The 27260-nt window shown below is 42.4% G+C and overlaps 1 protein-coding gene across 7 annotated transcripts in view; it reads left to right on the top strand.

Moving 5' to 3' along the window:
* The window catches only part of exd3 (exonuclease 3'-5' domain containing 3), a 188093-nt gene that overhangs the window by 123649 nt on the left and 37184 nt on the right, over positions 1-27260 (top strand). For all 7 annotated transcript variants that reach the window (XM_063073914.1, XM_063073915.1, XM_063073919.1 and 4 more), the window contains one exon: positions 676-807. In XM_063073914.1, coding sequence (XP_062929984.1) covers positions 676-807 — 132 coding nt within the window. The remainder of the gene's footprint in view (positions 1-675; positions 808-27260) is intronic.

The following is a 27260-nucleotide window of genomic DNA, read 5'->3' on the forward strand; positions in this document are numbered from 1 at the left end:
CAGCTAAGATGGAGCGGTCATGTTGTTCGGGTGAAAGATGAACATCTGCCGAAACAAATCTTCTACTCCCAGCTTAAAGAAGGCAAACGTAAAAGAGGCGGACAGCAGAAGAGACTCAAAGATGTCTTAAAAGCCAACATGAAGAAATGTAACGTCGACATCAACAATTGGGAATCCAATGCCAAGGACAGGAAATTCTGGCAAGCCATCATCCGAGAAGGAACAGCAACTTTCAAAGCCAACAGATGTGCAGAATTAGAAGGAAAGAGAAGAAAATGGAAAGAGAGGCAGCAACAACCAAAGCCCGATCTGCCATCTGGAGCTACCTGTCCTGAATGCGGAAGAACTTTTAAAGCCAAGATTGGACTCATAAGCCACTTGAGAGCCCATAAGTAGATCAACAGAACGAAGACCATCATCCTCTACCTCGAGGGATAGCAAGTGTAGAAGCTTGGCTCAGTTGTGTTGAGTTTGATTTTTTTTTAATTGTCTGTACACATTCATGTAGAATTTTGAACAGATAAGAGAATGATTTTCTCCTCTCTATACCTCGTGAAGAATCTCAGCAACTTTGTCAAGGAGTGATTTGTCAAGCAAGCAGGAAAGTGAGTGAGGCTATGGGACTGAAGCTCCCTTGACCCGGACTGATCATTAATATTCTCATTTCCTCTTCAGCTGCGATCCCAAGTGGGGGAGGGCCGGTGCCTCTCCGTGAATTGCTCAGAGAAAGCCAGGAACCAGGCCATTAATGTGCTGAGACACTTCAATGTGCAAGTTACCCCCAGAGACATCTTCAGCCGTTGTCAGGTAGGAGACACCTCCTGGGTAAAAAGCTGAGGGCTGATCCGATGGTGAGCTGGAATGTTTCTGTGAGCCTATACTCTTCAATGTTTTTTTAACTGCCTCTGACTTCTCTTTAATAGAGGCTTGAAATGTGCGAGAGGGAGTGAGGAAAGGGAAAAGCCCTGTTGTGTTGCATTAAGTACAATAGTAGCAAAGATTAATTTTACCATGATCAGAAAACTGCAAGATTGCACGTGTGTTTGCTGGTTCTGTTGGTGTTAGACATGACTGTCAGATGCTCCCTTTGATTCAAGTAGAGCTGATAATTTTCAAGAAGAGATATATCTGTCCCAACACAGTAGAAGGCAACTTCCATTTGCCTTTTTTTGATGCTCTTATTTCAAATGAACAACAAACTGTACTTTAGAAAGGTGCAAAGCAAGATTTAAAAAAAATAACGATGTAATTAATAATGAACAAGGATTACTGCTGCCATCTCCAATATGATCCCACCAGCAAACACATCTTTCCCTCCCCACCCTCCACTTTCTGGTTTCCTTAGGGTTTGCTCCATTCGCAACACCCTTGTCCACTCATCCCTCCCCACTGATCTCCTTCCTGGTTGTTATCCTTGCAATGGAGCAAGTTCCACACCTGCCCCTTCACCTCCTTTCTCACTACCATTCACGGCCCCAAACAGTCCTTCTCGATGAGGCGACACTTCTGAGTTTGTTGGGTTCATCTACTGTATCAGTGCTCCTGGTGTAGTCTCCTGTATATCGGTGAGAACTGACATAGATTGGGAGACCACTTCATCAAGCACCTTCACTCCCTCTGCCACAAAAAGCAGGATCTCCTGGTGGCCACCCATTTCAATTCTACTTCCCATTCCCATTCCGACATGTCAGTCCATGGTCTCCTCTACTGCCACGGTGAGGCCACACTCAGGTGGGAGGAGCCACACCTTATAGAAACATAGAAACATAGAAAATAGGTGCAGGAGTAGGCCATTTGGCCCTTCGAGCCTGCACCGCCATTCAGTATGATCATGGCTGATCATCGAACTCAGAACCCTGTACCTGCCTTCTCTCCATACCCCCTGATCCCTTTAGCCACAAGGGCCATATCTAACTCCCTCTTAAATATAAGCAATGAACTGGCCTCAACTGTTTCCTTTGTCAGGGAATTCCACAGATTCACCACTCTCTGTGTGAAGAAGTTTTTCCTCATCTTGGTCCTAAAAGGCTTCTCCTTTATCGTTAGACTGTGACCCCTCGTTCTGGACTTCCCCAACATCGGGAACAATCTTCCTGCATCTAGCCTGTCCAATCCCTTTAGAATTTTATACATTTCAATAAGATTATCCCTCAATCTTCTAAGTTCTAGCGAGTATAAGCCTAGTTGGTCCAGTCTTTCATCATATGAAAGTCTTGCCATCCCAAGAATCAATCTGCTGAACCTTCTTTGTACTCCCTCTATGGCAAGAATGTCTTTCCTCAGATTAGGGGACCAAAACTGCACACAATACTCCAGGTGTGGTCTCACCAAGGCCTTGTACAACTGCGGTAGAACCTCCCTGCTCCTGTACTCGAATCCCCTTGCTATGAATGCCAGCATACCATTCGCCTTTTTCACTGCCTGCTGTACCTGCATGCCCACTTTCAATGACTGGTGTACAATGACTCCCAGGTCTAGTTGCACCTCCCCTTTTCCTAATCGGGCACCATTCAGATAATAATCTGTTTTCTTGTTCTTGCCACTAAAGTGGATAACCTCACATTTATCCACATTAAATTGCATCTGCCATGAATTTGCCCACTCACCTAACCTAACCAAATCACCCTGCATCCTGTTAGCATCCTCCTCACAGCTAACACTGCCGCCCAGCTTCGTGTCATCCGCAAACTTGGAGATGCTGCATTTAATTCCCTTGTCTAAATCATTAATATATATTGTAAACAACTGGGGTCCGAGCACTGAGCCTTGCGGTACCCCACTAGTCACTGCCAGCCATTCTGATAAGGTCCCGTTTATTTCCACTCTTTGCTTCCTGCCTGCCAACCAATTCTCTATCCACATCAATACCATACCCCCAATACCATGTGCTTTAAGTTTGCTCACTAATCTCCTGTGTGGGACCTTGTCAAAAGCCTTTTGAAAATCCAAATATACCACATCCACTGGTTCTCCCCTATCTACTCTACTAGTTAGATCCTCAAAAAATTCTATAACATTTGTCAGACATGATTCTCCTTTCACAAATCCATGCTGACTTTGTCTGACGATTTCACCGCTTTCCAAATGTGCTGTTATCACATTTTTGATAACTGACTCTAGCATTTTCCCCACCACTGATGTCAGGCTAACCGGTCTATAATTCCCCTGTTTCTCTCTCACTCCTTTTTTAAAAAGCGGGGTTACATTAGCCACCCTCCAATCCTCAGGAACTAATCCAGAATCTAAAGAGTTTTGAAAAATTATCACTAATTATCACTTATATTCTGTCTGGGTAGCCTCCAACCTGATGGAATGAACATCGATTTCTCAAACTTCTGGTAGTTGACCCCCCCCCCCACCTTCTCCTTCACCATTCTCCATTCCTATTCCCTTCTCTCACCTTATCTCTACATGCCCCTGACCTCCCTCTGGTGTTCCTCCCTCCTCCCTTTCTTCCATGTTCTTCTGAACCTTCCTATTAGATTCCCCCTTCTCCAGCTCTTTATCTCTTTCACCAATCAACTTCCCAGCTCTTTGCTTCACCCCCTCCCCATCTCCCGGTTTCACCTATCACCTGCCACCTTGTATTTCTTCCTCACCTCCCCCCACCTTCTTACTCTGACTTCTCCCCATCCTTTCCAGTCCTGATGAAGCGCCTCGGCCCAAACCGTCGACTGTTTACTCTTTCCACAGATGCTGCCTGGCCTGCTGAGTTCCTCTAGCATTTTGTGTGTGTAGCTTTGGATTTCCAGCATCTGCAAATTTTCTCATGTTCATGACATTTTGCTCATTTATTTAAAATCTTCTGTAATCTGTTTCTGCTTCAATACTCAGCAAGAGCGTACCCAGGAGTTTACTCCTTATTTTGGAAAGCTTTAGTGAGGGTTAATGGCAGTTGTCCTTAGCAGCTGAGTTAAAATGGCAAACATTTTCTCCTCTTGATCGGACTATGTACCTACTTTACAGAGTAACACTTCTGACAACCACCTATTCTGGTAGGTGGTTTCTGTAAGAGGCTTCCAGCATTAAATGCTCCTAAATTGAAGTAATTATTGTGTGAATTTTTGTCATGTCTGATTCAAAATGAAAGAGACCTTGTACAGACTGTGGACTTTTTCCAGTCTTTTATCAGCTGTTCTATCTATTCCTGCATGTATTCTCACTACTTAAAATAGTTTAGGCTGCAAGGATCACAGTTGTTTACTTCAGGTAATGAAAAGTGACTGATGACTGATGCTGGTGTCAGCAGAGTACAGCCGATTCACTGTAGAGTGTACTGTGGATGATGGACCAACGTTGTAATTGGTCTCCCTTAGCAGAGAGGGGAAATGATTTTACAGAAGTTTTCAAAATTATAACTGGGTGTAGGTGGAGTAACTAAACAGAAATTTTCTCACCAAGTGCAAGTGGTGCTATAACCACAAACCACAACGTTTATAGACAATAGAGGCAAAGATAAAAGAGGTTTTCTATGCACAGAATGGATGAGATGGGGATTGCACCTTACAGATGCGTGGAAAAAAAAGTAAAGATTCCGGTTCTGATGTGAGTCTCGGGATTGATGACTGTTGTAATGATCTTATAACTCTACACATTCACAGAGTAGAGGGGATAAATTGTTCTGTCCCGATTAAGTCAGGAGTTAACTCCCGGATACAATAAGGAGCAAACTCCTAAGTAAGCTCTTGCTGAATGTTGAAGCAGAAACTGATCACAAAATGTTTTAAATAAATGAACAAAATGTTACTTCTGTTCATTATTAATTATATTGTTATTTTTATCTAGCTGTGCAATGTTCAAAAGTTCAGTTTGATGTTTCTTTGAAATACAAATAAAGCAAGGGTTTGGATGTAATTTATACAGAGATGGAAACCAAATTAATGATATCAGATAATGCTGGATAACAGTGTCTGTGGGAGTTGTGTAATGGTAAAGTCAAAGCAATGGCTTCTGATAGCTTGAACAAAACAGAACTCCACACTTTGGCTGCAACCCATCTAGTCTTACCATGGTTTTCATGCGAACCCAAGCACCACAACCTAGTTCCCACAGTTCTTCAAGTTTCCTGCCAAGAATTTAGTATCTTAAGAAAGCCACTGGTGCATGAAGGTCACTGAGTGAAAAAATATCAGGCTGTGTTGATTTCTATAAGGAACTCTGGTGTCGTACTGTGAGGGCTTGGATGGAGGCATGACAATGTGCCAGATTGTGTAACGTGTGGACACAGGGTCAGGGGACACGATTGAATCTCAGTTAAGCATTTCAGCTGGTTGTTGGAAACTTTTCACTACTGTGCTCCCTCTTCTCATGATCTTTCTCCAGTAGAATTCCTTCTGGATAGCACAACCTTCCCTAAATGCCAGGATGTTTATCCAGTTTTCTGATTGACCTACTGACCAGCCCAAGCATTGAGACAAAGGGGTAGTGTTTGATTACAACATGCATATCAGTGCAATCAGGGTAAAGTTGGCAGGGGCATTGCAAAAGATCAGAGAATTTTACCCTGGGGGTTAAGCAATAATCAGTAGCCTTCATGTTTTCCATGATCTTTTATCCTTGCTCAGGATTCAATTTGCTCAAATCAAGCCATGCCCTAAATGCTTGCCACAACCTCTGAACAATGTATGCATTTCTGCTGAAAGCACTGCTTAGGGAAGGCACGTTTCGCGGGCAGAGAAGGCATTTCTTAAAACTTAAACACAAGAGATACTGCAGATGCTGGAAGTTCAGAGGAACACATAAAAAAAATGCTGGAGGAGTTCAGATCAAGCAGCATCTATGGAAATGAAATAACAGGCAACATTTCGGGCAAGACCCTTCATCAGGACTGGATGCCAGAATTGGAAGTGGGGGGCGGGGAAGGAGGGCAAGTTAGAAGGTGATGGGGGAGGGAGAGAATGAAGTAAGGAGCTGGGAGGTGATGGGTGGAAAAGGCAAAGGGCTGAAGAAGAAGGAATCTGATAGGAGAGGAGAGTGAACCATGGAAGAAGGGGAAGGAGGAGAGGTAGCTGGGGGAGGTGAAAGGCAGGTGAGGAGAAGAGGTAAGAAGCTAGAGTGAGGAATAGAAGAAGAGGGAAAAGTGAGGGGAAGAATACCGGAAGTTGGAGAAATCAATGTTCATGCCATCAGGTTGAAAGCTACCCAGACAGAATATAAGGTGTGCCTCCTGCAACCTGAGAGTGGTCTCATCATGGCAGAAGATAAGGCCATGGACTGTCATGTTGGAGAGGTAATGGGGATAAGAATTAAAATGGCTGGCACCCTGAAATTCTGCTTTTTGCGGATAGAACAGAGGTGCTCGACAGAGCGGTCCCCCAATCTACGTCGGCCCTCATCAATGCAGTGAAGGCCCATCAGGAACGCCAAACACAATAGATGATGCCAGCAGATTCACAGGTGAAGTGTTGCCTCGCCTGGAAGGGCTGTTTGGGGTCCTGAATGGAGGAAGGAGGTGAATCAGCAGGTGTAACATTTCTGTTGCTCACAGGGATACATATCAGGAGGGAGATTAGTGGGAAGGGGTGAATGGACAAGGGAATCACAGAGGAAATGATACCTATGGAAAACGGAGAGTTAGGGGTATACAAAGATGTGTTTGGTGGTAGGGTCCTGTTGAAGATGGCAGAAGTTGGAGAGAATGATGTGTTGGATGCAGAGGCACGGGGTGCTAGGTGAGGACAAGAGGCACTCCATCCCTGTTAATGTGTTGGAAAGATGGGGATGTCTGTAAAATGGAAGAGATGTGGGTGAGGGTAGTGTCAATGGTGGAGGAAGGGAAACTCCATTCTTTGAAGGGGATGTTCTGGAACGTAAAGTCTCAACCTGGGAACAGATGCTGCAAAGGCAAATAAACTGAGAAAAGGGAATAGCATTTTTACAGGAGACAGGGTGGGAAAGGGGTATAGTCGAGATAGCAATGGAAATCAGTAAAAGATATCGGTAGACAGATTGTCTCCACAGATGGAGACAGATCGAGAAAGTGGAGAGAGGTGTCAGAAATGGACCAAATGAATTTAAGGACAGGGTGGAAGTTGGAGACACAGCAGGAAGCAGCTGTAGTCATCAATGTAGCACAGAAAGAGATAGGGGGCATTACTGGGGAAGGCTTGCAACATGGATGGTTCCACATAGCCAACAAAAAGGCAGGCATAGCTAGGGCCCGTGTGGGTGCACATGGCTACATCTTGAGGCTGGAGAAAGTGGGAGGAGCCAAAGGAGAAACTATTGAGGGTGAAGTCAGAGGGGAACAATGAGAGGGAGTCTTGCTGTAGTCCTATCGAAGAAAAGGTTTCAACTTCAGGGAAGGCATACTTTGAAGAAATTTTGTAGTGGAGCAGCAAGTCTGCAGATGCTGGAAATCCAGAGCAACACACACAAACTGCTGGAGGAACTCAGCAGGTCAGGCAGCACCTATGGGAATGATAAGTAGTCGACATTTCCTGCCAGGATCCTTCATCAGGACTGAAAAGGATTGGGAAAGATGTCAGAATAAGAAAGTGGGGGGAGGGGAAGGTGGACAAGCTCGAAGGTGATAAGTGGTGCCAGGTACATGGTGGAGAGTGGATGAAGTAAGAAGCTGGGAGCTGATAGTCGAAAATGGCAAAGGGCTGGAATAAAAGGAATCTGTTAGGAGAGGAGAGTGGACTATGGGAGAAAGTGAAGGAGGAGGGGTACCAGGGAAGGTGATAGGCAGGTGAGGAGAAGAGGTAAGAAACTAATGGAGAATAGAAGAAGGGGGAAGGGAAAAAACAGCGGAAGTAAAAAAATGTTTATTTAAAAAATATTATTTTAAAATTAATCACTGTATTGAATTGTTTATTCTATGACATGATCCTTGTCTACAATCCTGTCCTTGATCTTAAGGATGATTTTTCTTTCAACTACATATAGCCTCTTTTGGTATCTTGGGAATATGACATATGAGCTGAAATCCAGCTCTCAGCTCAAACCCATTCAAGAAAGATATTAACAAATAGAACTGGGCAAATGTATGTGTTTAGAATGCATGTTCAGTGTTGGAGTGGGAGAAATGTGTTCAGAGTTTAGGCTCAACTAGGTGCAGCAATTGTCTCTAGGATAAAATCAGAAAATAATGGAATCACTCTGGTCGGGTAGCATCAGTGGAAAGAGAAACAAGAGTTAATGTTTCAGGTCAGATGAAAGGTCTCCAACCTGAAACATTAATTCTGTTTCTCTTTCCACAGATGCTGCCTGACATGCTGAGTGTTTAAAGATGCTTCAGTTTTACTTCAGATTTACAGCATCTGCATTTTTAAAAAAATTTTCAATTGCATCTGCAGTCATTGCTTATGGTTAGAAATTGTGCTGGGCAATATTTTACTGAGGCTAATTTACTCTCCTGCTTTCAGAACTGTGAGAGTTTACCATGAAGTGGTAACCAGAATTTAGGAGATGAGCCTAGAATCGCTGGACCACAGTGCACTGCACCCACAACACATATATCGCATACAGCACATTAACAAATAAGTTAATAAAATATTGTCCTGCAACAAGACCTCAGTGGTGGCAGGGTATTCATTTCAGTCTCACTGCCCGAGGGAAGAAGCTGTTACCCAGTCTGACAGTCCTAGTCCTGATATTCCTGTACCAGCGCCTTGGCAGTAATGAGTCAAAGAAAATGTGGGCTGGGTGGTATGGTTCCTCAAAAATGTTCAGGGCCCTTTGTATACAGCACTCACTGTAAATGTCACAAATAGGGGGGAGGGAGACCCTGGTGATCCTCTCAGCAGTTTTTACTACCCTCTAAGGGTCTTTAAGTCTGGTGCCTTGCATCTTCCATACCCCACGATGCCACCAGTCAGGACACGTTTGATGGTTGTTAGAAAGGGGGCAGAGAGCCTTGCATGCCTCAGTCTCCTCAGAAAGTATAGATGCTGTTGTGCCTTCTTGACTAATGACAAAGTGTTGTGGGTCCAGGTTAAATAGTCCGTTATGTGCACACCAAGGAACTTTGAGCACTTCATTCACTCCACGGCAGAGTCATCGATGTGCTGTGGAGAGTGTTTAACCTGCGCCTTCCTGAAGTGCACAATTACCTCTTTTGTCTTGTCCGTATTGAGTCTCGGGCTGTTCTTCCTACACCATTTGGCAAGCCTCTCTACCTCCTCGCTGTATGCTGATCCATCGTTTTTGCTGATGAGGCCAACCACGGTTGTATTATCAGTGAACTTGATGATGCGGTTTGAGATGGATCTGACAGTGCATTCGTCAGTCAGCAGCAGGCTGAGCACAGCCCCGGAGGGGGGGGTACCTGGAGTGTAACTGTGCTCAGCGTGATGGAACTTGAGATGAGACCCAGTTACAGAGAGAGTTGTAGGTGTTGAGTCCCACCAGGACAGTTTACCTGCCAGTCTCTGAGTGATGTTCATATTAAACGCGGAGCTGAAGTCAATGAACAACAATCTTACCTCACCTGTGCTCTTCACTGCATCCTCAGCCTCATCACTTTTTGTCACTCTTCTCTTGCTGGTTTGTCCTTTAATGCACTTTGCTCATCCAGCCCATGATTATGTTAACAAACTATTATTTCACTCTGACCGGATTTAGGACTGTGAATTTAGCGTTAAGCATTAATGCTAATTTAAGTGTTAAGACTGTGACAAACTACAGTTCCCTTCCCTTCCCCTCACCCCCTCCAGAATGTGTAGCAAATTTGCATTAAAATAGTTTGCTCAGATTCGCTTCATCCCATTAGAGTTACGGAAGATTAGGTCACGTATCATGTTTTGATTCAGACTCAACTTTGGTTGGTGTCGATCATGGATGTTGCGTCCTAGCTGCCTAAGTGATATGGAAACCAGTGCGCAAGCCAGAGAAGTACAACATGAAAACAAGCTGCTAGCCATGTAGCAGGCTCCCCCTTTCCATGCAGCCGATGAATCCAAAGGAACAGCAGAGACTGGTACGGTATGGCACCAGCAACATCACAGGAGTTGCCAGTCAGTGTTGAACTCAATGTCGGACTGCCTTAGGGACTCCAGCTCTGGATTTTTCCTCAGGTTTTACTCCCGAAGCCTTCCCATGAGTGGCTATAGCCGCAAGACAGTGAACTTTTGAGTTCAGAGTTTTCCTTCTAGATGAGCTGCCAACCACAGCTGATGAACCCCATCTGCCTGAAGCAACTGGTTTTAAAGTGCCTTCGCCCTTTTTTTCTGTAAAGAGAAACAGTTCCACCAGGCTTAGTAGCTAAACCACATATGAAAGCCAGGAGCTGGACTTGGTTGTTACAGACTATTTGAGACATACGCCATTAGCAGTATTTAATAGGTAGTGGGAGCTTATCCTCTCTACCACCCCAGCTATAACAACCTTAAGGATCATGTATCATGTTGATATTTAGTATATCTTTGAAAGTATTGCCTAATTTTTTTTTGTTGCTGTCCTCAGCCCTGTGAGCACAATCCCTCCCAGCATTACAGCCTGCAGCTCCGTGAACACCATATTGGCGTCATCCTTAATCCTCTTGCATCTTTAACAATCAGTTCTACAGATTAATTTTATCCCTCTGGAAATGAAACCCTGGTCGCCCTACAAGCTAATATACCCATTAACTGTCAGTCAAGGCCTGAATTATTCTGTAGTGCTTTCTGCTCAGTACTTGGATCATCCGTGTTAATTTCAGAGTTGAGGTTTGAAGGTGAGTTTTTGATAACTGAAAAGACCAGTCTTTGAACCACACCCTGTGCAGTAGACGCCACTGATAGTGATCAACAGAGAGTATCTAGGTCTTGTTTCCTTTCCTTCTGTGTTTGCCAATTCTCTGTCTCCAATCCAGAGCACTTGATCTTTCAGAAGGTCTTGTTCTGGGCCAATTTCTTCCAGTTTCTCATTCCTATGTCACCCTTTTTAATGTTTCCTTTAAGTGTGCCCTTACTGTGCTGCTTCTAACTTCCGTGAGTTACTGTGACTATGGTAGTTGTTTGGGTGATAAGTAGACACACAATTTTGTATCACAATGTGTATCACAACTAATATTGCACAATTAGGACAGGCCATCCAGCTTTCGTCCACACTCGGGATTTGGACAATCCCTCTATTAACTCCTCAACAAGTAAATGATACCGTTAATTCCTTTGGTTAATTCTTCCAGCTTTGAACTTGGATTATCTTGCTGTTACCTCTCTCAATTTGAATTCCTCCTGTTATCATTCAGCTCAGAACTTGAACTATTCTCCCTGTAATTTATTCAGCTGAGAACCCTTCATCTTGGATTAGGACCATTTCATTAACTTCGTTTTGGGGGTTAGATTGTTACGTCTTTAGTACATTGCATCACCCTGTCCAAACATTAATGAATTTGGCTCAGGACACATACTCTAATTAAGTCTTTCATGTTGCATGTCAGATTCTTCAGCTCCAGACTTGAACTATCCATCCCTTAGCTCCTTCAGTTCTTTAATCCATCTAGCTCTTGACTCAAACAAAACATACATCTCTCACCTAAAGCATGCCATCTTTTCACACTTTAATTTAAAATATTTTGACTTTTCATCGACCTTTCTGTTGAGTAGGACTGTCTTACAGTTAACTGCATGAGCTCAATTCTGGGATTTCCCTCCATTAACTCTTTTAGTTGTCAGCTCTTTCAGTTGCTTTTTAGCTTTTCAGCTCCAATCTCTTTCAGCTTTCTGGAATCTGATTATCATCATGTTAACTCATTCAGTTCAGGATACATACTACCTTTTTTTTCTTTAATCCCTCAATTTAGAGGTCAAACCATCACCCTGTTAACTTCAAGATTCGGGTTGTCTCTTTCATTCCTTCAACTTTGAACACCTGTTTAATATTCAGTTCCAGACTTGAACTATCTCTCTCTTAACACTTTCAGAATTGTACAGAGACTTGGTTTGTCTTCAGATCTAGTTTTGGGTTGTTTATTCTTTCTGCAGAGGGTTTGGACAGTCATCATTTTAACTGCTTGTGCTCAGGACTCTGTGAACTGCTTTCATCTAGGCACGTGATTATTCATTTAACCTTTCAGCTCAGTGCTTCGGCTGTTCTCTTTCAGATCAGGTATCAGATTATGCCTTAAATCCTTTAACTCAGGACTCAGACAGTCCTGCTTTTAAAACTACAAGATAACACATGGATGGGCTTCCTCTTAACTCTCTTAGATCAGAAAATCGTATTGTCTTTCTGCTTATTCTTTTGGCATAAAATGGACTGCACAGATATTAACTCTTTCAATCGAGGCAGAGTTTCTTCACGGTAATATTTTCAGGTCAGGATGTGGGATACCTTCCTGTGCTGTCTTCACCTTAGGTCTCAGAGTATTGTCCCACAAACCAGTTCAGTTCAATTTTGTCTGTCTTATATTTAAGTCAATAGTTTCAGGTCTTAGGCCATCTTGTTAACTATTTTAGCTCAGGAACATAATGGCTATAAGTAGGTCCCAAGGTTAGCTTTGTATTCAGGATGTCAACAGTTGATCTTCTCCTCCAGCCCCTCCTATTCCCCTTGACTCCCATAAAGACCAAAGAGCTATCAATCATGGTATTGGATATACTTACTGATCCTACCTGTAGTACCTGCAGGACTCAAGATGCTCTCAAGATTGCTTTCTTCATCTCTGTCTTAAATGTGAACTTGTTATCAGGAATCCAGGCTTCTAGTTCTAGATTCCTGTGAGAGGAGACACCTCAGAGCATCTACACTCAGGATCTTAAATGCTTCAGTAAGGCTCCAGAGAAGATGCTTCTCCTCTTTATTTCTCCTTATGCAGTTAATTTATCTATTGTACCTCCTTTACACTATCTCCCAAGACAAGTACATCTTCAAATATAGAGACCAAAACTATTTCACATGTGGTCTCAAAGCTCTGTACAACAGTTCAAAAAAAAATCTTCTCTGTTTTTGTCCTTAATGCTCTTTGCCAACAACATTTCATTTTTCTTCCTAATTATATCACCATGTTAACTTCCACTATTTCTTTATAAATATTACAAAGGTTCAAACATTCATTTTATTATCATGTATGTCTGCAGAATACAACTCTGAGATTCATCAGACATACTTGATGAAGTAAGAAATACAGAAAAACCATAGAGGTGGTTGAAAGAAAAGACATCCGGCACAAAAAGAAAAAGAAACAAAAACTCGCAAACCCCAAATCCCCCAACCCGTCCCTCACACAAAAACTAACAGATCGCCTTGACAAAAAATGGCAGCTAGAACATCAGACCCAAAATCCTCAACCCCCTCCTTTACACAAAAATCTAATATATCGCTCACATGGAGAAACAGCAACAAGAACATCAATCCCCAAATGCCCAGCCCACCGTTCGGCAACAAGAAAGAAAGGGTGAAAACACAAACTAAAGCATAGAACTGAAAGAGGCCAATTTGAACTGCAGTTGGTTTGAACTACAGTTCAATCCATAAATCTAAGAATTTCAATAACATCTCCAAGAACATTGAGGAGAGCAACCGCTTGAACTCAGCGACCTCTCCGAGGGGAGCAACTGGAACCCAGCGGCCCTTCTGAGGAGAGCAATTGCTCGACTGCTTCTCTCCTCTGCATTTGCCTCGATGTTTCAACCTTCTTCGATGCTTTAATCAGTGAGACATGTAGTTGATCATGGCCCCGCGCCTCATCTCTGAGCTGCTCCTCGAGGTAGCTCGTGCTCGCACTTCTCTCTTGGAGTTTTCTTGGGGACAGCAGAGCGCTAGCTCACTTGATCAAACTACAGACTGTAAGTCACAGTCACCAACAGTTTCAAAAACAAAATTAAGATAAAAAGAGTAGTAGAAGCTGTAGAAAAACTGAAATAATTGACTTTCTGGAAGATGTTGCCCGGGGAATCATTGTTTGCTGGTGCCATCTTAACTAGAATATGTTATGACATAGAAGAATATTCAGCCTGTCATGTTCACACTGTTTGGTAAAAGTGCTATCCAGCCAAATACAGTAGTGTCCCAAAGTACATATATGTATATCAAGGGTGGCTAAGATTTAATTTTTTTTTCAATTGCATCTGCAGTCATTGCTTATGGTTAGAAATTGTGCTGGGCAATATTTTACTGATGCTAATTTGCTCTCCTGCTTTCAGAACTGTGACAGTTTACCATGAAGTGGTAACCAGAATTTAGGAAATGAGCCTAGAATCGCTGGACCACAGTGCACTGCACCCACAACACATATATCACATACAACACATAAACAAATAAGTTAATAAATTATCATTCAAAATGCATGCAGTGTGCAGCACAGATAAACTGTCCTAACAACAAGACCTCAGTGGTGGCAGGGTATTCATTTTAGTCTCACTGCCCAAGGGAAGAAGCTGTTACCGAGTCTGACAGTCCTAGTCTTGATATTCCTGTACCACCTCCTTGGCAGTAATGAGTCGAAGAAAATGTGGGCTGGATGGTACGGTTCCTCAAAAATGTGATCTCTCACCAAGAAAGATAAAGGCAGCTGGCGAATGGGAACACCAGCACCTTTTAGATTCCCTCCACTTTGTGGGCATCCTATTTGAAAATGTATCACCAGTCTACATTGTTGCTGGAATTAAATCCTGGAACTCTGGCCAATCTGCTCATCACCAATGTTCCCTCTAATTTTAAAGTAGTCAGTGTGCGCAAAAATCTTACGTTGTGCAAATTTTTTTCCTGCGACAAAAGTTTGTGCGCACTGAATGCACACATGGCACAGTTTATGTAGGTTTACAAAATATTTGACATAATACTGCACAGAATAACAACAAAATTACATACATATTTAAGTCACTCAGTTATTTTCTCTCTCTCTCCTGTCTTTGGCATTTACCCATTCTTTGTAAACTCTTATCTTGACTAATAGAACTTCCATCCAATTGATAGCTTTTGATTCTAATTAATATATCCAAATTGACATTCTCTCATTCACCTAAACAGTTTCTCAGCTTGTTTTTGAGTTGGTTCATAGGCTAAAACCTCGCTCACAGTCCGCACTAGACGTAAGGAAGGTTCCCCCAATGCCCATCAATTGTGCAAGGTCGCAGAACTGTTCATTTTGAAGTACAAATGCCACCATTTGAGCAAAGTTTGAAATCGGTTTGGATTTAATTTTTTCTTGCATGGAAAATTTGAAATCATTAAACTGTCTAACTATTACAGTACTTTCAGCTAGAAAATCATGATATTTTAGACATAAGACATTAACTTGTTCATCGCCAAATGTGAAGCCACAATCTGCAATTGTGGAGAAATCAAAAGCTGACCATTCTTGTACCTCATCATCAGGAAACCTTTCTTCTAAGTGAACACAAAGACTATTTATAAAAGTCAACAGCGAACTTGTATCTACTGTGACATTTTCTTCATGTTGTTGGCTTAGCAAAACTTTAACTTTGTCACTCCACGAAACATTGTCTCCCAGATACTGCTTTCTTATCTTGTTAATCTTGCCTAGCGCAAAATGAAGTGAATCAATCGGTGTCAGGCCACTCTTTTGCAGAATCTTGCACAGTGCAGCCAGTTCATCAAAGACATCACTTAAAACCTGTAAAGCTGCTTTGTATGTGATGTTTATCAATTTCTTGTGACAGTATTTAGCCACAGGGTCATTTGACTGATCTTTTTGAATAAAAACTTAGTAAGCTATCTACAGGATTTGAAACAGATCTTTGTAAACTTTACAATATGAACACTGTCTGCTAAAAATGGCTGCCGCCGTGATGCAGCTGTACAAACCGGAACAGGAAAGGTGAGGTGGTGTAAGTTAGTGACGTGCATTGTGGTATTTGAAAAACCAACTAACTAGTTAACAGAAACGTTTAGCTAAAAGATTATTTTCAGTAAGTATAACTATTACTACATTATTTTAGGTAACTAACCTTTTGTGCGCACATTTATTTCCTTTGTGTGCTGGTTGAAAAACGTGTGCGTGCACACGCGCACAACTTAGAGGGAACGTAGGTCATCACCACCAGCCATTACAGATGGGCATTTGGTACAGGGCTTGCCAATAATGCCCCGATCCTCAAAGTGAATATATAAGAAAAAATGTTATCATAAATATGGAGTCCAATTTTGTACCCAGTACTCCAAGTGCTATGTTAGCAGTGCCCTGCGACGTTTGATCAGAACTTACCTGCTTCTAAGTTCATACTATTTCTATAAAAGTAACGTTCAATTAACCTTCCTAATTATTTCCTTCACCTGCATGGCAGCCCTTTGTGCTTTTTGTGTACTAACATTGCTGATCCTATGAACCATAACATTTAATAGTCCAGTTCTATTTAAGTATCAATTTGTTTTTTCCCAATTTTTGTCACTTCAAAATGGATAACCTCAGCTTTTCCGCATCAAATTCTCTAGAGATTTGATAAGCAAGAGGATTCTTTATCTAGACGGAAATGCTGAGCTGAGATTACAATGATCTTATGAAATGCTGGAGCAAGCTGGACTGGCCAAGTGGCTCTGTCTATTCCCAGTTCACATTTTCTTATCAACGAGATGCTGATGCAATTAGAAATCCCACTGAAGAGTGAGGAGTTCAATATCCCAGTGGCTGCTAAACAGCCTGAAATCTGGCCAAAATTGCTGACTTTCTGCAGTACCTTTTTTTGGAACCAAGCAAACTGAACTACTCATATTTCTGGAGGAATCCACTTCTCCATTTGTACTTGTTTAGGCAACTGAAAAAGGTTGAAAAGCACTTTTGAAGTGTGACAAAGAGTTACAAGTGTGATTCATTTTTACCCAAACTGAGCTGGATATCCATTTCCAACATCATGCTCCCCTTTCTCGATCTCTGTTTCTATCTCTGGAGACAGCTTATCTACTGATGTCTATTATAAACCCATGGACTCTCATAGCTACCTGGACTATACCTTTTCCCATCTGTTACTTGTAAAAATGCCATCCCCTTCTCTCAATTTCTCAGGATGAGGCTTTTCATTCCAGAAAGAAGGGGATGTCCGTTTTCAAAGAAAGCGGTTTCCTTCCTCCACCATCGATGCTGCCCTCACCGCATCTCTTTCATTTCACACATCTGCCCTCACTCCAATCTCCCACCACCATACTAAGGATGGGGTTCCTCTTGTCCTCACCTATCACCCCACCAGCCTCCGCTCCAGCACATAATTCTCCGTAACTTCTGCCATCTCCAACAGGATCCCACCACCAAGCATATCTTTCCCTCCCCCCACCCACTTCCTTCTTTCCGTAGGGATTGCTCTGTACGCAACTCCCTTGTCCATTCATCCCTCCCCACTGATCTCCCTCCTGGCACTTATCCTTGCAAGTGGAGCAAGTGCTGCACCTGCCCCTACACCTCCTCCCTCAGTACCATTCAGGGCCCCAAACAGCTCTTCTAGGTGAGGCGACACTTCACCTGTGAGTCTCTTGGGGTCACATACTGTGTCTGGAGCTCACAGTGTGGCTTCCTGTATATCAGTGAGACCCACGCAGGTTGGAAGTCCGCTTCGCCAATCACCTACGCCCCATCCGCCAGAAGAAGTGGGATCTCCCAGTGGCCACCCATTTTAATTCCACTTCCCATTCCCATTCCGATATATCTATCTATGGCCTGCTCCACTGTTGCGATGAACACAGACCTTATATTCCGCCTGGGTAGCCTCCAACCTGATGGCATGAACATCGATTTCTTGAACTTCCAGTAATGCCCACCCACCCCCCTTCACCAGCCCTCATGCCCTTTTCCCCCCTCATCATATCTCTCTGCCCATTGTCTCCCTCTGGTGCTCCTACCCTTTTTTCTTTCTTCTATCCTTCTGTCCTCTCCTATTATATTTCCCCTTCTCCAGCCCTGTATCTCTTTCCAGCTCTTTACTTCATCCCTCCCCCTTTCGGTTTCACCCACTACCTCATGTTTCTCCCTCCCCTTCCTCACCTTTTAAATCTATTCCTCATCTTTTTTTCTCCAGTCCTGCTGAAGGATTTTAGCCCGAAATGTTGACTGTACGCTTTTCCATAGATGCTGCCTGGCCTGCTGAGTTCCTCCAGTATTTTGTGTGTGTTGCTTGGATTTCCAGCATCTGCAGATTTTCTCTTGGTTGTGAGTGGATATACATAGAACTGAGATTGCAAGAAAAGGCAACTGTCAAAAAAATCTCTCAACTTTGCCAAATGGCATTTGTTCTCAGCATAGAATTTTACCAAGTCAAAGCAGCTTATCATTGCCTTATTTTCAGTGTGGAAGATTTCTGAAATTCATTTCCTATTAAATATATTTAGCTGGAGAAATAGCAAGAAATTGTTTCCTGGCAACACATGCTAAATGGCCAATCTTTCAACTTGTAGCAGGAGGCGGAAGGTTTCAAAGACAAATGAGAAGTGTGCTTTCACGACAGAACATGAATGCCACTAATCTTCATCTACAGCCCATAGGAGAGGGTCAATTGGACATAACAGCCTCAATACTCTGCTCTCAGTCTGCCAAGGTGAATTATATCTTTCAAGGTGCTACATTTGTTAGACTCCATATATGTTTGATAAGCACCTTTGCTACTTGACCAAGAAAGAAATGCTTTTGTGGGGTAAGTGTGATAGTGCTCCAGTGCATTCTTAGATAGAATGCAGCTATCTAAGAATGCAACTAAATCTTCTGCAGATGAAAGTCAACTGAGATTTTTTATCTGATGATAAGGCAGAAAGAGCTTACAAACTTTGTCAACAAACATGTAATTTCTGCAAGAGGCTTTAATACTTTTAAGTGTCAGGTGCCCCTGGGAGAGTTTTTCTCAGTATCAGGACAATTGATAGCACACATCCATTGCTTGGTGACAAGCAGCTCTTCCTGTCATGTACAACAGTATATACTGGAATGCTCAGTTGTACATGTTGGTGTTTCCTTTAATGTACTGATGTAGAGAGCACTTGATCTTACAAAATATGTAGTGTGTACAACCTGAAATATTTCAGGCTGCACGACATTTAATAGGCATGTGTTTAACATTTTTTATATATATATATAATGTAATTATATAATATATCATATTTTATGCTGTTTGGGTACTAGATCCGTATCACTCCATTACACCTATGTGACCAATTAACCTCTTTGGAATGTGGGAAGAAACCGGAGTATCTGGAGGAAATCCATGCAGTCAGGGGATACAAGTACCTTACAGTCAGTGGCAGGAATTGAACCTAGGTCACTAGCACTGTAAAACGATGCGTGAACTGCTACATCCGTGCCACCCCATAAAACAGTACCTTGAGTACAAGGTTGAACCCAGGTCTCCAGCACTATGGGACAGCAGTTCTACTCGTATTGCCACTCTGCTCCCTGTATAAGCTGTAATGTACAGTGATACATCTTCTGAGCTTTGTAAGTACACAAAGCTGACTATCTGATAATTTACATGGGTAGGATAGTGTATCCTATAATGTACTATTTTGTAATAATCAAATTTATGAAACAGTATTTCCTATATTCAGGACTACCACACAGTATCTCTCACAGTGTACATGGAAATTTAGGGTCTTATGGTCATACAGCAAAAATCAGGCCTTTTGGCCCACCAGCTCCATATTGACCAGCAAGTATTCTTCGACACTGCTCCCATTTACTGTTACCTGGCCTGTAGTCCTCTATTCCTTGTTGATTCAAGCACTCACACTTGCTAAATATTCTGAGAGTACCCAGGCAGCTCATTCCAGATTCCAACCAGCTTCTGGTTGAAAAAAAATCTTCCTCTTGTATGCTGTGCGCATCTTATCATAAACCTTACCCCTATGGTTTTGGCCATCACTGTTATAGGGGAAAAAAGTTTTGTACTAGCTGCACCTGATAATTTTATAATAAATCCTCATCCTCTGCTCCATAGAAAACTAAACCATTCTCACCTCATTGGCTCCAATCAAGGCAACATCCTCAGAGTCTACATTCTGTCCAGTGCAATTAGATTCTTCCTGTAGTATGGTAACCATATATACATATAGCCTCCTGGTAAGCCTCAGGCTCGCTCAGCTTGCTTCTGTCTAAGGGGAGCAGCCTTCGGCCCCGCCAAACTCTGTAATCGAGTTTGTGTAGATGCTGTGTGATGTACCCCACCACACCAAATAACAGACAGTACACCATATGTGATTAAATGATTACACTTTATAGATCTTACTGTAACTATGTAATTAATAGATACAATATAAAAGGAAAGTAAAAGGCGCCAAACTTATCAAAGCTCAGCTACTTCGTGCACAACTGTTGGAGCTCAATTGACGGAGTCTTCTTTCCACCATTCGAGGTCTTCCGAACTCCTCCGACCCTCGAATGGGACCACCCTTGGCAAGACGCTCCACACGAGTCTGTCCTTGTCTCCTCTCCTTGCTGAAGACCCTGGGCCTCGGACTCCTGCTCGGGGTCCGTTCCGTCGCCCAGCTTACAGCATCGTGTCCCCTCTCTCTGTTTCCATCGTGCCTTCTACCCCAAAGCACAGGGAAACAATTGCTTACAGACACACAAGAATGAATAACATCTATCCCAATTGGTTAGCAAATGAATACAATTCTCGTTATCAGTAATTATAACCCAAACAAGCTGCTAGAGGGAGAACCACTGTCTCAGCAGTTAACATCATAGAGAAGCCATTTTATTTTTAACATAACAAAGAAACCATTTTATCAGCCTTAGCAATAACATAAAAGAAGAAAACCCTTAGATACATACACATATATATATATATATATACACACACACACACTATTGTATGCCATAATGTATGTGTCCTAAGTTATATGACCTATAATTATACGAGTGTCACTAGCTTTTAAGTGAATCTAGTTTTTCAGGAGCATAGTTCCATATCAGGCTTCCGTGAGACTACCTGGAGTACTGAGGCAGAACTTGTGTTTGTAAGACTGAGCTCTAAGCTACTGTTAACTCATTCACTGAAGCATACAAGAGGATGCGCCTCTCATTTCATATCTGCGAGACAAAGGCTAAGTTGCCCTTGCTGCACAACACTGTGCTCTGACTACAAAGGGTCGCTATAAGACCGTAAGATATCGGAGTAGAATTAGGTCATTTGGCCCATTGAGCCTGCTGAGACACTAATCATTGTGGATCCCATCCATGGGTCAACACTCATTATGGGCAGAATTCCCACCTTTGGTGCACTAGAATAGCTTTTGGTTGATTGAAGAAGAGCATAAGGCCTCAAATCTGGCACAAATCTCATGATCTATTGAACAGCAGTGATCCCTGCCCTCCAGCATGCTTCTGAGATCTGGATTGTCCACAAGGTTCCAGGGAGATTTCACCAGTGCTGCCTCTGCAGAATCCTGCCATTTCACTAGAAGGATATAGCTCCCCCAAGCCAACATCCCCAGTGCAGAGACCCTAGTTACACTCAACTGGCTCTGTTAAACAGACCATATTTGTTTGCATGCCTGATACCGGATTCCCAAAACACTATTCTGAGCTCTGTTACAGGAAGAGCTCAGCAGAAGAAAATATTCAAGGAAGTGTTCAAAACATCCTTGGAAAAAAATCGCAACATTCCCGCTGACTCCTGGAGTAAGAAGCATTCAAGATATTGTTGAGAATTTTGGGACCGTGCATTGGGAGTAGATAGTAGCCCTACGTAAAAAACAGAGGGAGCACACTACCACATAATGTATCCACCCATCGGACCCCTATAAGTCATCTGTGGAAGAGTCTGTAGTTCCTTGCAGTCATCCTTAATCCCAAAGGACTGTGTAAGGAGAAAAAGGCTGTGGACAGGAATGACACACTTGCCTTAGAGGTTCACTCAGTTGGGTCTGGGGACAGGTGATTAACATGAGGACAGACTGAGCCTGTGGTCTGGAATTTAGGATAAGCGGTGATCTCATAAGGTGCTTGCCGGGTGTAAACACTGAAGATTACCCAGCCCCCCAAGATAGTATTTTATCGGAATAAGAGATCAAGCAGTTGAGAGGAATTTATCTGTGAATCTTAGAATTTTACTGAGAATAATAGAAGGGGAGGATCTTGCAATGATCAGCAAACCACCTGAACTCAGAAGTTGCTTGGCTTCACATCACACTGTTTCTTACCAGGCTCAATTTTATATTGCGCTCTGTCCTAAGAGGGCTTTGAGCAGCACAGAGCTTTTCCACCCGCTAGTGACTAGCTTTACCTTGAAATGACCTGGTCAACCAATTAGCCTCAGGCATTAGTTGTCAAATGTTATTGCTGGTCTTCTGCGACCTCCACAGATGCGGGCAAATGTTAATGATCGGAAGTGTGACAGGGTTAGACCTGTTTAATGAAATACGCTTCCACACTTGTGTCACAGTGGCTTACAGTGGAGTGTGACGTATTTCAAGCAAACGGTAAGGATTGAGTATGAGTATTGAATCTTAAACATTTTGATAAGTTGTATCACATTTTGAATGATGGTCACCAAGCATCATCCATTAGCCCTTCACTCATAATTAACTATCTCACATTCAGCATTAGAGCTATGATTTCCCAAGAGAGGTGAAATGCATAGCAAGTTGAAATCATTCAATACATTCAGCATAACAGAATCACTCAGGAGAAATGGAGACAGGCTAGCCCCTATTGACATCAATGGATCTGGGGTTGCGAGGGTGAACAGCTTTAAGTTCCTTGGCATAAACATCACCGAGGATCTTGTGGTCTGAACACACCGGCTGTGTGGTGAAAAAGGCACAATAGTACCTCTTTCACCTCAGAATGTTAAAAAAGTTTGATGTGGGCCCCCAAATCCTATGAACTTTGTACCGGAGCACAATTGAGAGTATCCTGACTGGCTGCATCACTGCCTGGTATGGGAACTGTACTTCCTTCAATCGCAGGACTCTGCAGAGAGTGGTGCGGACAGCCCAGCACATCTGCAGATGTGAACTTCCCACTATTCAGGACATTTACAAAGATAGGTGTGTAAAAAGGGCCCAAAGGATCATTGGGGACCCGAGTCACCCCAACCACAAACTGAGGATATCTTGGTATCTTTGATATGATAAATATGGTCCTGATGAAATGGAAAAAGGCAGATTTCAACATTATTATACTCTGGGAACAGCTAATTTAAGGACAAAAACAGATCTATTATTTGCCATGAAATCTTTTGATTTGCAGCAGCAAAACGGTACAAGATAAAATTACTATATGTTACAAAGAATAAAAAATACTGCAAAACAGGAATAACAAGGTCATGAGACTGTTCTACATTTCTCCATTTCTGGTGGAAATCTTTCTAAAAGTGAAATAGATAGTGTTCTTGGGTTCATAGACTATTCAACATTTCGACATTTGGGAATGGGAGTGTTTTAAAATTGAAATAGAGAGGTTTTAGGGCCAACATATTCCTAAGAGAGTGAAGGCTAAAGATAGCAAATTCAAGAGAATCCTGGATATGAAGAGATATTGAGGGTTTGACAAAGAAAATAAAGAAAGCATATGGTAGATTTAGAGCATTAAAAACAGCATAGAGCTTTCAGGAGTATAGAGAATGTAGCATAGTGCTTAAAAATGAAGTTTTGTGGGCAAAGAGGGCCATGAATTATCTCTGACACATAAGATCAAGGAAAATTTCGGGGCTTTTTATATGTATGTTAAGAGCAAGAGGGTAACCACAAAAAGAACAGTGTCCATTATGGCCCAAAAGGCAATCTGTGTGGAGCCAGAGGACACAGGCATGGTCTTAAATGAGAAACTTTTCATCTGTATTCACTTAGGAAAAAGACATTGTAGTTGAAGATTTCAGTTGGGACAGTGAAATTCTAGAGCACACTAAGGATAAAAAGGAGGAAGTATTAGATATCTAAGTGGGCATAAAGGTAGAATAATCCGCAGGGCCTGATTAGATGTATCCCAGGCAAGGGAGGAAATTGCTGAGTCCCTGGTGGAAGTATTTCATCTTTTGCTGACCACAGGTGCCAGATGACTGGAGAACAATACATATGATACCTCTATTTAAGAAGTGCAACAGGGATAGCAGTGCTTGCCTCACATCAGTGAGAGGGAAAACAGTGGGAAAGGTTCTGAGATACCGGATTATTTTCCAGCTGGGGAGGACAGGATAATCTGCATGGATATGTTAATGGGAGAACCTGTGTGTTTGATTAAGTTAACAAAATGTGTTTTTGAGGACAGTGCTGTTGATGTGGTTTACTTGGACTTCAGTGAGACTCTTGACAAGTGGAAGGCTAGTGCAAGGGTTAGAGCCAACAGGTCCTTTCATCACAGGGAATATGCGCCAATCTGAGGAAGATTCCAGGGTATAGTCCCAAAAATGAATATTCCCAAAAATGAATATTCCCATTCAGTATGTTTCCAAGTCCAACTGTCCCTAATAAGCAGGGGCTGTGAACAGTATGTAAGCCTTTGTGCTGCAAACACCTAATTGTGCAGTTTCCTAGTCTTGACATGATAGACACAGTGTTGCTTTATAGCTAAATGTCTTATTATCTAACAAGTGGGAAGCCTATGAATTCAGAGAGAGAGAGATCAGCTAAAGAAACATAAAAATTGAAAACTTCTGAAACTGTAACCCCATCCCCCAAAATGGACAGAGGGAGCTTTCATAAATATCTCACCAGACAAACACCTGTAGGCATGTGGCAGTCCTTTCATAAATCTGGGACTGAATTCCTGGACATGTAGGAGTGCTGCCCTTTATCTAAAGCAGGCCAAAAGAAGAACAATGGGATTCTCAACTTTATGATGAAAGGGATGAACATATATGATTTAACTGGTAGGAGTTGAATGGGAGCTCAAAGCAAGATGGAAATTTCCATAGGAACAGAAAGAAAAGTTGTATGGATTTTTTTCCAAGCTCTAATTTCAACAAGTTAATGACTGACTTTCACCAAGGATGCTTGGCTGTGTGGTGCAAACTAACAGTGAAGACTCTTGAGCATGTTTCACTTGAAAGTCAATGTGTGGATTTAATCACACTTTGTAGACATTGGGTTGCACAGATTGTGCCTCAATAACAATTCCTCATTACAAGCTGAATATGTTTGAGAGAGGAAAGAAAAACTCACCAAATATCTCCAAGTTTCTCAAAGACAGCTCTTTAATTTTAGTGACAACCTTTTACCTACTTGTTGGTTGGGCACGACCCGGAAATGGGCAGTGATGAAAAACTGCAGATGTTGTTAGTTTATGAATGAAGCAGTTAGTTTACTTATTACCATAAAGTGGGTCCGGCCCTGGGAAATAACCAGTCTCTGACTCTGAAGGTTGCAATCTAATGTGATGCTGGAAAGCCACGGAATAGGGACTGCTGTTTCAGAGATCAGTGTCATTTGGAGCATAGCCACAATTGCTCAGACTGTCTAGCTTTACTCTTGAGCTTTACATAGAAATGTCTTAAGTCCTGATAAGCACATTAGAACCAGATGTTAATGCTACTTAACCATATTCTTCAGTTCCTGTTCAATTCTTTTTAAAGCATCCTTGTTTGGTTGTGCTCTGTAACCACCTCTGGCATTCCCTGCCACTCAGCTGTGCGCCTTGTAAACTTCGTGCACTGATACCTCTCTGACGCAGGCAGCAGCACGATCCATACCAAGTCCAGGTCCTTCAATTATTCTGCCAGTGAGCAACTCGCTGATGGGGTGACTTTAAGTTCTTAATGTCCATCAGGGTCTTGCAATCATAACAATTATAAGGACACAGACACGAGAAAATCTGCAGATGCTGGAAATTCAAGCAACACACACACAAAATGCTAGTGAACGCAGCAGGCCAGGCAGCATCTATAGGAAGATGCACAGTCGACATTTCGGGCCGGGACCCTTTGTCAGGACTAACTGAAAGAAGAGATAGTAAGACATTTGAAAGTGGGAGGGGGAGGGGGAGATCTGAAATGATAGGAGAAGACAGGAGGGGAGGGGTAGATCTAAGAGCTGGAGAAGGGAGAGGATCATGGAATGGAAAGCCTGGGGAGAAAGAGAAGAGGGGAGAGAACAAGGAGTTATAGTGAGAGGGACAGAAGGAGAAAAGAGAGAGAGAGAAAAAAGGGGGGGAAATACATAAAATAAATAAATAAGGGAGGGGGTGTGGGGGGCATTAACGGAAGTTAGAGTAGTCAATATTCATGCTGACCAGAAATGTGCACAGTACTCAGGCTGTGGTCTAACTGGTGTTGTCTATTTCAAACATTCTGTTTTAACGAATGAAGGAAAAGATCCAGTATGCCTTTTTAAGATTACCTCATTGATATATCCTGCTATCATTAAGGAATATTCCTTTCATATATTCCTCCACTACACTTCTCATCATATGTCCATCAGCTTGGGTGAATTTTTGAAAGGGACATTATGGGTGATAGACTTAAATAAAACCTGTAGGGATTCCATAATTTCATTAGGCAGAATTCACCCAGGCTGTTAAGGGTTAAGTTTGGCACGTATGTTACATGTAATGTATGTTATTACGTTTTGGGGGTGGAGTTTTTTCATATATAACATCACCATTTGTTTTTGATTGGAATAGAGTGTACGTTAGAAGTGATTACACGCGTGTCGATTTTTGTCGACACTCCTACAAACCTTAGACAAGGCAATGGTGGAGGGTTGGTTTCATGATCAGAATTAAGAGGGATTGCAACCCTTTCTATGTGTTTTGTACATTACAATTTGGAAATGAATGCAGGCAGTATGATTAATAAAGTTGCAAATGACCTGAAATTCAATGGTGTTATTGACAGTGAGTAGGATAATCATAGGCTACGGGATGATATTGATTAATTGGTAGTAGAAGATTAAATTTGATGCTGATGTCCAGGGTGATGCACTTCGGAAGGACTAATAATGGTGGAATATCTGCAATTGAAAGGTCCCAAGGAGTACAGAGGAACAGGAATTTTTGATGGCTGCAGTGCAGCTGGCCAGGGTGATGAAAAAGATTGTCTTCATATGCTAGGGTATAGAATACAAGATTAGGGAGATTATGGTAAAACTCTATAAAATATTGTTCAGGCCACAGGTTAGTGCTGTTTGCAGGTCTGGTCATAGGAAATATGAGTATTGTAGAATTTGACCTTGATCTTGCCTGGGATGGAGTGTTTAATTATGAGGAGAAACTAGGTAGTCTGGGCATCCTTTTTTTCGAGCATGGGCGGACAGGAGGGAGGTACGCAAAGTTATGAGAGGCATACATAGGGTAAATAGAAACTTGTCGCCCTATTTGAAACGTCTAAAACTAGAGGGCAGAGGTTTAGAGTAGGGCATGAGAGGTTTAGAGGGGACCTGCAGGAGAAGTTGTTCACCCAGAGGGTCATTGGTTGACAACTGCCTGAGTAGGTGGTGGAAGATATACCCAGACAAGCACTAGA

This window comes from Mobula hypostoma, chromosome 21 (genome assembly GCF_963921235.1).
Source record: "Mobula hypostoma chromosome 21, sMobHyp1.1, whole genome shotgun sequence".
Taxonomy (NCBI): domain Eukaryota; kingdom Metazoa; phylum Chordata; class Chondrichthyes; order Myliobatiformes; family Myliobatidae; genus Mobula; species Mobula hypostoma.